The sequence below is a fragment of the Oncorhynchus gorbuscha genome, linkage group LG19 (assembly GCF_021184085.1).
Source record: "Oncorhynchus gorbuscha isolate QuinsamMale2020 ecotype Even-year linkage group LG19, OgorEven_v1.0, whole genome shotgun sequence".
Taxonomy (NCBI): Eukaryota; Metazoa; Chordata; class Actinopteri; order Salmoniformes; family Salmonidae; genus Oncorhynchus; species Oncorhynchus gorbuscha.
In genome coordinates, this window is record NC_060191.1 from 66,675,845 (window position 1) to 66,687,563 (window position 11,719).

The following is an 11,719-nucleotide window of genomic DNA, read 5'->3' on the forward strand; positions in this document are numbered from 1 at the left end:
CTAATAGTCTCTGGCCCTCTGTGTGGTCTAATCACAGGTGTCTAATAGTCTCTGGCCCTCTGTGTGGTCTAATCACAGGTGTCTAATAGTCTCTGGCCCTCTGTGTGGTCTTAATCACAGGTGTCTAATAGTCTCTGGCCCTCTGTGTGGTCTAATCACAGGTGTCTAATAGTCTCTGGCCCTCTGTGTGGTCTAATCACAGGTGTCTAATAGTCTCTGGCCCTCTGTGTGGTCTTATCACATGTAAAATATATGAAATAAGATGATTTTTAAATAAATAGAATGACAGAGCTGTAAACATTATACTAAACTGCTGAGTGGCACAGCGGTCTAAGGCACTGCATTGCAGTGCTGCGGCGTCACTACAGCCTGGGGTCCAATCCCACCCTGTGTCATTAACGGCCGTGACTGGGAGCCCCATAGGGAGGCGTCGTCTGGGTTAGGGGAGGGTTTGGCCAGGGGGGGGCTTTACGTGGCTCATCGCGCTCTAGCGACTCCTTGTGGCGGGCCGGCTGCCTGCAGGCTGACGTCGGTCATCAGTTGACTAGTGTTTCCTCTGATACATCGGTGCAGTTGGCTTCAGTGTTAAAAAGCGCGGCTTGGCAGGTCATGTTTCAGAGGACGCATGACTCGACCTTCACCTCTCCCGAGCCCACTGGGCAGTTGCAGCGATGAGACATGATTTTAATCACGAAATTGGGGAGAAAATGGTGGTAAAAATTACACAAAAAAACAACAACATTCTATTAAATATAAACCATCAACTTAGTGATGGTATTGGTGTTTAATATGAGCGTTTCAGCATGGTTTACTAGTTCAATAGTAGCCAGTGAGCCAGTGGATTTTCTTTTTCTCATTTTGTCTGTCATAGTTGAAGTGTACCTATGATGTAAATTACAGGCCTCTCTCATCTTTTTAAGAGGGAGAACTTGCACAATTGGTGGCTGACTAAATACTTTTTTCCCCCACTGTATGTGGCAGGCTCTACAGTCAATCACGGATTACAAAAATAAAATCAGCCCCGTCACGGACCAGGATGTCTTGCTCCCAGACTTCTTTGCTCGCTTTGAGGACAATACAGTGCCACTGACACGGCCCGCTACCAAAACCTGCGGACTCACCTTCACTGCAGCCGACGTATGAAAAATATTTAAACGTGTTAACCCTCGCAAGGCTGCAGGCCCAGAAGGCATCCCCAGCCGCGTCCTCAGAGCATGCGCAGACCAGCTGGGTGGTGTGTTTACGGACATATTCAATCAATCCTTATCCCAGTCTGCTGTTCCCACATGCTTCAAGAGGACTACCATTGTTCCCGTTCCCAAGAAAGCTAAGGTAACTGAGCTAAACGACTACCGCCCCCGTAGCACTCACTTCCGTCATCATGGAAGTGCTTTGAGAGACTAGTCAAGGACCATATCACCTCCACCCTACCTGACATCCTAGACCCACTCCAATTTGCTTACCGCCCCCATAGGTCCACAGACGACGCAATCGCAGCCACATTGCACACTGCCCTAACCCATCTGGACAAGAGGAATAACTGTGAAAATGCTGTTTATCGACTACAGCTTAGCATTTAACACCATAGTACCCTCCAAACTCGTCATCAAGCTAGAGACCCTGGGTATCGACCCCGCCCTGTGCAACTGGGTACTGGACTTCCTGACGGACCGCCCCCCAGGTGGTGAGGGTAGGTATCAACATCTCCACCCCGCTGATCCAACACTGGGACGCCACAAGGGTGCGTTCTCAGCCCTCTCCTGTACTCCCTGATCACTCACGACTGCGTGGCCACGCACGCCTCCAACTCAATCATCAAGTTTGCGGACGACACAACAGTGGTAGGCTTGATTACCAACAACGTCGAGACGGCCTACAGGGAGGAGGTGAGGGCCCTCGGAGTGTGGTGTCAGGAAAATACCCTCACACTCAACGTCAACAAAACAAAGGAGATGATCGTGGACTTCAGGAAACAGCAGAGGGAGCACCCCCCTATCCACATCGATGGGACAGTAAGTTTTAAGTTCCTCGGCATACACATCACGGACAAACTGAATTGGTCCACCCACACAGACAGCGTGGTGAAGAAGGCGCAACAGCGCCTCTTCAACCTCAGGAGGCTGAAGAAATTCAGCTTGTCACCAAAAGCACTCACAAACCTTTACAGATGCACAATCGAGAGCATCCTGGCGGGCTGTATCACCGCCTGGTACAGCAGCTGCTCCGCCCACAACCGCAAGGATCTCCAGAGGGTAGTGTGGTCTGCACAACACATCACCGGGGGCAAACTACCTGCCCTCCAGGACACCTACACCACCCGATGTTACAGGAAAGCCATAAAGATCATCAAGGACAACAACCACCCGAGCCACTGCCTGTTCACCCCGCTATCATCCAGAAGGAGAGGTCAGTACAGGTGCATCAAAGTAGGGACCGAGAGACTGAAAAACAGCTTCTATCTCAAGGCCATTAGAATGTTAAACAGCCACCACTAACATTGAGTGGCTGCTGCCAACATACTGACTCAACTCCAGCCACTTTAATAATGGAAAAATGTATGTAAAAAATGTATCACTAGCCACTTTAAACAATGCCACTTAATATAATGTTTACATACCCTACATTACTCATCTCAAATGTGTATACTGTACTCGATACCATCTACTGCATCTTGCCTATGCCGTTCTGTACCATCACTCATTCATATATCTTTATGTACATATTCTTTATCCCTTTACACTTGTGTATATAAGGTAGTTGTTGTGAAATTGTTAGGTTAGATTACTCGTTGGTTATTACTGCATTGTCGGAACTAGAAGCACAAGCATTTCGCTACACTCGCATTAACATCTACTAACCATGTGTATGTGACAAATGAAATTGGATTGGATTTGAGGTGGAAACACCTTCAGCAGCCATTACAGCTGGGAATCATTTGGAATAAGATTCTACCAACTTTACCAAAATGGCTTAAACTCAGTAAATTTGGTTGGGAGTCATTGATGGACAGCAATATTAAAACTTTGTCTCTGATTTTCAAGTAGATTTAAGTAAAACTGAGACTAATTACTGAGGACATTTGTATGTCATTTCGTATAATTTTTACTAGGATTGTGGAATTGTGAAAAACTGAGTTTAAATGTATTTGGCTAAGGTGTATGTAAACTTCCGACTTCAACTGTATTTGTTGTCAATGTTTTTGATGTGAAACTGGTGTCACTTCTGAAAGTCAAGTTACAGTGTTACAGAGTTAATTGAAAACAATAGTATTGTTGATTACATGCTTTTTTTCCTTAATGAGGCTATTTTCTCTTGAACCATATGGTCTATTTACTAGAAACTCATGGACACTATGGACTCTGATGAATGAATGCTATGTATGAAAAAAAAACATTTAGTTTGTTCTTCAAGTACAAATTACCAAAGTTACGATAGAATGTCATAGATTTTCTGTTAATTACCAAAATTGGTATTTTTGTAAAGAGGCTAAAATAAGCTGCTGTAAAATCATGAGCTCTCATCAACACCTCCTCCATCTACTGGACTGAGAGATAGGCCCTCTTGACTCTGGAGGGAGGGGGGGGGAGTGGGGGACATGGGAGAAAGGGGAGAGAGGGGAGGAAGAGAGTGAGAGTGACGGTTGCGGGGGTGTAGGAGTGAGAATGAGGTTTGAGGAGGTGTAGGAGGCAGAGTGAGGGTTGAGGGGATGTAGGAGGCAGAGTGAGGGTTGAGGGGGTGTAGGAGGCAGAGTGAGGGTTGAGGGGTTGTAGGAGGCAGAGTGAGGGTTGAGGGGGTGTAGGAGGCAGAGTGGGGGTTGGGGGTGTGTAGGAGGCAGAGTGGGGGTTGAGGGGGTGTAGGAAGCAGAGTGAGGGTTGAGGGAGTGTAGGAGGCAGAGTGAGGGTTGAGGGGGTATAGGAAGCAGAGTGAGGTTTGAGGGGGTGTAGGTGGCAGAGTGAGGGTTGAGGGGGTGTAGGAGGCAGAGTGAGGGTTGAGGGGGTGTAGGAGGCAGAGTGGGGGTTGGGGGTGTAGGAAGCAGAGTGAGGGTTGAGGGAGTGTAGGAGGCAGAGTGAGGGTTGAGGGGGTGTAGGAAGCAGAGTGAGGTTTGAGTGGGTGTAGGTGGCAGAGTGAGGGTTGAGGGGTAGTAGGAGGCAGAGTGAGGGTTGAGGGGGTGTAGGTGGCAGAGTGAGGGTTGAGGGGGTGTAGGTGGCAGAGTGAGGGTTGGGGGGTGTAGGAAGCAGAGTGAGGGTTGAGGGGGTGTAGGTAGCAGAGTGAGGGTTGAGCGAGTGTAGGAAGCAGAGTGAACAACGGCAGAATGGGTCTCTTACTAAAAGCTCTATGTAGTAACTGACAGTAGGGGAACTGTAGAAATAGTGACCCATTTAGAAACAGTGATTACATGTTCTACAGGCTGTGTGGGTCTTGGTTATGGAACGGTTTCCTGCGTCAGGAGGGAAAGACAGACATTAAGAGGCTGAGCTCTTACACACCACAGCCACAGATTGCTCCAGAGACCGTGTTGTGGAAGAGCCCTGATTACAGTTTTCTTTGAAAGTGTAATTCTCTCCACAAAGCAAAGGCCACTCATTCAGAAGAATGACAAAGCCTGGTGAAGCCGTATACACACAGACACACACAGACACACACAGGCACAAACACACGGACACACACACAGCAACCAAAGCCCTATTAGACAGAAACAGGATTATCAACAAAATATCCCAATCAAAAGGAAAAGCTACTTTTCACAGAAACGTTTATTTCTGTTTAGCTATTCAGTGCCTCAAAAGGCATCATGCAAACAAACTGGTGAAGTTGATTAGAGAGAGAATCATTATAAAGTCTGGGACGGCAAATCAATTATTTGAAGACGACTCAATGGAACGGGAAAATATGGACAAACATCCCAAACTCCTATAAACAAATTATAAACGTTTCTGTTGCCACACCCCTTGCAGTAGTTTGCTTTAAAATACAGGACTAATGCAGGTACAGGGCTTGTGTAGTTGCTATGCAGGAGGGTGCTGGTGCATGTCTGTGTGTGTGTTCTGCAAGCAGCCTGCAGTAGGGTGGAGATATATTGATGGATGGAGTGCTGAGTTCTTACCCGTGATCTGATCGCACTGATCTTAAAGCAGCGATGCCAGAGGAAAGACCAACAGGAGAGGGGGATGAATGACAATAAAATGAAAGAGAGGAACACAACAGATGTGACCCGGATGTAAAACACATGACTCTCCCATTCAGGGAGGGAATTCAGCTTCAACATGGAAACACAACAACATAGAAACATAGTTGAGGAACACAGAGCGCAACACACAAGAATACAAACCTTTCCGGGGATTTTTCATCTGAACCGACTCACAAATGTGTCAGGAACAGAGAAGAGAGATGGTGAATAAGAGAGAAAGAGAGTGAGTGAAGAAGAGCGAGAGAGAAAGACCGAGAGGAAGAGCGAGAGAGAAAGACCGAGAGGAAGAGCGAGAGAGAAAGACCGAGAGGAAGAGCGAGAGAGAAAGACCGAGAGGAAGAGCGAGAGAGAAAGACCGAGAGAAAGAGCGAGAGAGAAAGAGTGAGAGAGAAAGACCGAGAGGAAGAGAGAGAGAGAAAGACAGAGAGAAAAAGAGTGAGAGAGAAAGACCGAGAGAAAGAGCGAGAGAGAAGGAGTGAGAGAGAAAGAGTGAGAGAGGGAGAGAGAGAACAAATGAGAGAGAGAGATAAAGAGTAAGAGAGAAAGAGTGTGAGAGAGAAAGAGAGTGAGAGAGACAGAGCGAACAAATGAGAGAGAGCGAGAGAGAGAGAGGTGGAAACTGAGCTCCACTTCCTAACCATATTAGAGATACATATTTCCCTCAGATTACACAGACCCACAAGGAATTAGAAAACAAAATCAGATTTTTATAAACTCCCACATCTACTGGGTGAAATACCAGTGTGCCATCACAGCTACAAGATGTGTGCCCTGTTGCCACAAGAAAAGGGCAACCAGTGAAGAACAAACACCATTGTAAATATAAGCCATATTTACAGTTGAAGTCAGAAGTTTATATACACCTTAGCCAAATACATTTAAACTCAGTTTTTCACAATTCCTGACATTTAATCCTAGTAAGAATTCACTGTCTTGGGGCAGTTAGGATCAACACTTTATTTTTAAAATGTGAAATGTCAGAATAATAGTAGAGAGAATTATTTATTTCAGCTTAAATTTCTTTCATCACATTCCCAGTGGGTCAGAAGTTTACATACAGTGCCTTGCGAAAGTATTCGGCCCCCTTGAACTTTGCGACCTTTTGCCACATTTCAGGCTTCAAACATAAAGATATAAAACTGTATTTTTTTTGTGAAGAATCAACAACAAGTGGGACACAATCATGAAGTGGAACGACATTTATTGGATATTTCAAACTTTTTTAACAAATCAAAAAAGGAAGAATTGGCCGTGCAAAATTATTCAGCCCGCTTAAGTTAATACTTTGTAGCGCCACCTTTTGCTGCGATTACAGCTGTAAGTCGCGTGGGGTATGTCTCTATCAGTTTTGCAAATCGATAGACTGAATTTTTTTCCCATTCCTCCTTGCAAAACAGCTCGAGCTCAGTGAGGTTGGATGGAAAGCATTTGTGAACAGCAGTTTTCAGTTCTTTCCACAGATTCTCGATTGGATTCAGGTCTGGACTTTGAATTGGCCATTCTAACACCTGGATATGTTTATTTTTTAACCATTCCACTGTAGATTTTGCTTTATGTTTTGGATCATTGTCTTGTTGGAAGACAAATCTCCGTCCCAGTCTCAGGTCTTTTGCAGACTCCATCAGGTTTTCTTCCAGAATGGTCCTGCATTTGGCTCCATCCATCTTCCCATCAATTTTAACCATCTTCCCTGTCCCTGCTGAAGAAAAGCAGGCCCAAACCATGATACTGCCACCACCATGTTTGACAGTGGGGATGGTGTGTTCAGGGTGATGAGCTGTGTTGCATTGTTGCCAAAAAGTTCAATTTTGGTTTCGTCTGACCAGAGCACCTTCTTCCACATGTTTGGTGTGTCTCCCAGGTTGCTTGTGGCAAACTTTAAACAACACTTTTTATGGATATCTTTAAGAAATGGCTTTCTTCTTGCTACTCTTCCATAAAGGCCAGATTTTTGCAATATACGACTGATTGTTGTCCTATGGACAGAGTCTCCCACCTCAGCTGTAGATCTCTGCACTTCATCCAGAGTGATCATGGGCCTCTTGGCTGCATCTCTGATCAGTCTTCTCCTTGTATGAGCTGAAAGTTTAGAGGGACGGCCAGGTCTTGGTAGATTTGCAGTGGTCTGATACTCCTTCCATTTCAATATTATCGCGTGGACAGTGCTCCTTGGGATGTTTAAAGCTTGGGAAATTTTTTTGTATCCAAATCCGGCTTTAAACTTCTTCACAACAGTATCTCGGACCTGCCTGGTGTGTTCCTTGTTCTTCATGATGCTCTCTGCGCTTTTAACGGACCTCTGAGACTATCACAGTGCAGGTGCATTTATACGGAGACTTGATTACACAGAGGTGGATTGTATTTATCATCATTAGTCATTTAGGTCAACATTGGATCATTCAGAGATCCTCACTGAACTTCTGGAGAGAATTTGATGCTCTGAAAGTAAAGGGGCTGAATAATTTTGCACGCCCAATTTTTCAGTTTTTGATTTGTTAAAAAAGTTTGAAATATCCAATAAATGTCGTTCCACTTCATGATTGTGTCCCACTTGTTGTTGATTCTTCACAAAAATACAGTTTTATATCTTTATGTTTGAAGCCTGAAATGTGGCAAAAGGTCGCAAAGTTCAAGGGGGCCGAATACTTTCGCAAGGCACTGTACATTCGATTAGTATTTAGTTGCATAGCCTTTAAATTGTTTAACTTGGGTCAAATGTTTCAGGTAGCCTTCCACAAGGTTCCCACAATAATTTGGGTGCATTTTGGTCCATTTCTTCCTGACAGAGCTGGTGTAACTGAGTCAGGTTTGTAGGCCTCCTTGCTCACACATGCTTTTTCAGTTCTGCCCACAAGTTTTCTATGGGATTGAGGTCAGGGCTTTGTGATGGCAACTTCAATACCTTGACTTTGTTGTCCATAAGCCATTTTGCCATAACTTTGGAAGTATGCTTGGGGTCATCGTCCATTTGGAAGACCCATTTTCAACCAAGCTATAACTTTCAACCAACTTTTCAACCAAGCTGTAACTGACGTCTTGAGATGTTGCTTCAATATATCCACGTAATTTTCCTTTCTCATGAAGCCATCTATTTTGTGAGGTGCACCAGTCCCTCCTGCAGCAAAGCACCTCCACAACATGATGCTGCCACCCCCGTGCTTCACGGTTGGGATGGTGTTCTTCGGCTTGCAAGCATCCCCCTTTTTCCTGCAAACATAACAAAGGTCATTATGGCCAAACAGTTCTATTTGTGTTTCATCAGACCAGAGGACATTTCTCCAAAAAGTACGATCTTTGTCCCCATGTGCAGTTGCAAACCGTAGTCTGGCTTTTTTATGGCGGTTTTGGAGCAGTGGCTTCTTCCTTGCTGAGCGGCTTTTCAGGTTATGTTGATATAGGACTTGTTTTACTGTGGATATAGATACTTTTGTACTTGTTTCCTGCAGCATCTTCACAAGGTCCTTTGCTGTTGTTCTGGGATTGATTTGCACTTTTCAACCAAAATATGTTCATCTCTAGGAGACAGAACGTGTCTCCTTCCTGAGCATTATGGTGGCTGCGTGGTCCCATGTGGTTTAAACTTGCGTACTATTGTTTGTACAGATGAACGTGGTACCTTCAGGTGTTTGTAAATGGGTCCCAAGGATGAACCAGACTTCTGACGGTCTACAATTTTTTTCTGAGGTCTTGGCTGATTTCTTTTGATTTTTCCATAATGTCAAGCAAAGAGGCACTGAGTTTGAAGGTAAGCCTTGAAATACATCCACAGGTACTCCTCCAATCGACTCAAATGATGTCAATTAGCATATCAGAAGCTTCTAAAGCCATGACATCGTTTTCTGGAATTTTCCAAGCTGTATAAAGGCACAGTCAACTTAGTGTATGTAAACTTCTGACGCACTGGAATTATGATACAGTGAATTATAAGTGAAATAATCTGTCTGTAAACAATTGTTGGAAAAATGACTTGTGTCATGCACAAAGTAGATGTCCTAACCAACTTGCCAAAACTATAGTTTGTTAACAAGAAATTTGTGGAGTGGTTGAAAAACGAGTGGTAATGACTCCAACCTAAGTGTATGTAAACGAGTGGTAATGACTCCAACCTAAGTGTATGTAAACGAGTGGTAATGACTCCAACCTAAGTGTATGTAAACGAGTGGTAATGACTCCAACCTAAGTGTATGTAAACGAGTGGTAATGACTCCAACCTAAGTGTATGTAAACGAGTGGTAATGACTCCAACCTAAGTGTATGTAAACGAGTGGTAATGACTCCAACCTAAGTGTATGTAAACGAGTGGTAATGACTCCAACCTAAGTGTATGTAAACGAGTGGTAATGACTCCAACCTAAGTGTATGTAAACGAGTTGTAATGACTCCAACCTAAGTGTATGTAAACGAGTTGTAATGACTCCAACCTAAGTGTATGTAAACGAGTTGTAATGACTCCAACCTAAGTGTATGTAAACTAGTTGTAATGACTCCAACCTAAGTGTATGTAAACTAGTTGTAATGACTCCAACCTAAGTGTATGTAAACTAGTTGTAATGACTCCAACCTAAGTGTATGTAAACTAGTTGTAATGACTCCAACCTAAGTGTATGTAAACTAGTTGTAATGACTCCAACCTAAGTGTATGTAAACTAGTTGTAATGACTCCAACCTAAGTGTATGTAAACTAGTTGTAATGACTCCAACCTAAGTGTATGTAAACTAGTTGTAATGACTCCAACCTAAGTGTATGTAAACTAGTTGTAATGACTCCAACCTAAGTGTATGTAAACTAGTTGTAATGACTCCAACCTAAGTGTATGTAAACTAGTTGTAATGACTCCAACCTAAGTGTATGTAAACTAGTTGTAATGACTCCAACCTAAGTGTATGTAAACTAGTTGTAATGACTCCAACCTAAGTGTATGTAAACTAGTTGTAATGACTCCAACCTAAGTGTATGTAAACTAGTTGTAATGACTCCAACCTAAGTGTATGTAAACTAGTTGTAATGACTCCAACCTAAGTGTATGTAAACTAGTTGTAATGACTCCAACCTAAGTGTATGTAAACTAGTTGTAATGACTCCAACCTAAGTGTATGTAAACTAGTTGTAATGACTCCAACCTAAGTGTATGTAAACTAGTTGTAATGACTCCAACCTAAGTGTATGTAAACTAGTTGTAATGACTCCAACCTAAGTGTATGTAAACTAGTTGTAATGACTCCAACCTAAGTGTATGTAAACTTCCCACTTCAACTGTATTACTATTTATTCCCTTTTGTACGTTAACTATTTGCAAATCTTTACAACACTGTATATCGACATAATATGACATTTGAAATGTCTTTATTATTTTGGAACTTCTGTGAGTAATGTAATGTTTACTGTTAATTTTTTATAGTTAATTTAAGTTTAGTTTATTATCTATTTCACTTGCATTGGCAATGAAACATATGTTTCCCATGCCAATAAAGCCCTTTGAATAGAGAGAGAGAGAGTATGTAACCTGCAGTATAACCAGGGCGTTCTCCATAGACAGGTCATCTGAGGGCAGGCCTTCACTTTTCCAGATCAGCTGCTCACTCTCAGAGCACAGGAAATGCCGCAGGTCAAACTCTGAACACAGTCACACACAGTTAGAGAGAGAGGAGAGAGACAAAGGTTGAGTGTGTGTGACTGTGTGTGTGTGTGTGTGACTGTGTGTGTGTGTGACTGTGTGTGTGTGTGACTGTGTGCGTGTGACTGTGTGCGTGTGACTGTGTGCGTGTGACTGTGTGCGTGTGACTGTGTGCGTGTGACTGTGTGCGTGTGACTGTGTGCGTGTGACTGTGTGCGTGTGACTGTGTGCGTGTGACTGTGTGCGTGTGACTGTGTGCGTGTGACTGTGCGTGTGACTGTGCGTGTGACTGTGCGTGTGACTGTGTCTTACTCTGTAGTCCAGAAGCCTTCATCCATGTCTCCAGGCTGGTTCGTCTCCTGTCCTCTGGAGCAGCAGACAGGTATGTGATGAAAGCTGCTGCCAGCATCGCTCTCTTAGGCAACGTATCCAACTCCTCAGTGATCTCATCCACCTGACACACACAGACACACACACTAAACTCAGCTGCAGGCCATTTAAGGTGAGCTGACTTAGTTGGTTTTACCTAAAGAGCAGCTCAGAAAGAACTGCCATAGAAACAGAGTGAGAACAGACCCAGCCCAGAACAGACCCAGTCCAGAACAGACCCAGCCCAGAACAGACCCAGCCCAGGACAGACCCAGCCCAGGACAGACCCAGCCCAGAACAGACCCAGCCCAGAACAGACCCAGCCTAGAACTCAGTGCCAGAGCATCTGTTCAGCGTTGAGACTAAACCAGAACATCCGGTGGGCAAACAGAGCGCTGCAACCTGGGATCATACACCGACTGTGGGACTGTAGAGAGGTGAGTGTGTGTATGTACGTGAGTAGCAGGTAAAGCAGTCACTGGTGAGGGCTCCAAGCGGGACAGTGTGTGTGTGTGTGTGTGTGTGTGTGTGTGTGTGTGTGTGTGTG

The 11,719-nt window shown here is 44.2% G+C and overlaps 1 protein-coding gene across 1 annotated transcript in view; it reads right to left on the minus strand.

Moving 5' to 3' along the window:
• LOC124004954 (cytoplasmic dynein 2 heavy chain 1-like) overlaps window positions 1–11,719 on the minus strand; it is a 176,945-nt gene that overhangs the window by 160,155 nt on the left and 5,071 nt on the right. Inside the window, exons 6-8 of the mRNA XM_046313758.1 lie at window positions 11,116–11,257; window positions 10,693–10,802; window positions 5,105–5,125 (exon numbers count right to left, since the gene is read on the minus strand). Of these exons, the coding sequence (XP_046169714.1) occupies window positions 5,105–5,125; window positions 10,693–10,802; window positions 11,116–11,257 (273 nt within the window). The remainder of the gene's footprint in view (window positions 1–5,104; window positions 5,126–10,692; window positions 10,803–11,115; window positions 11,258–11,719) is intronic.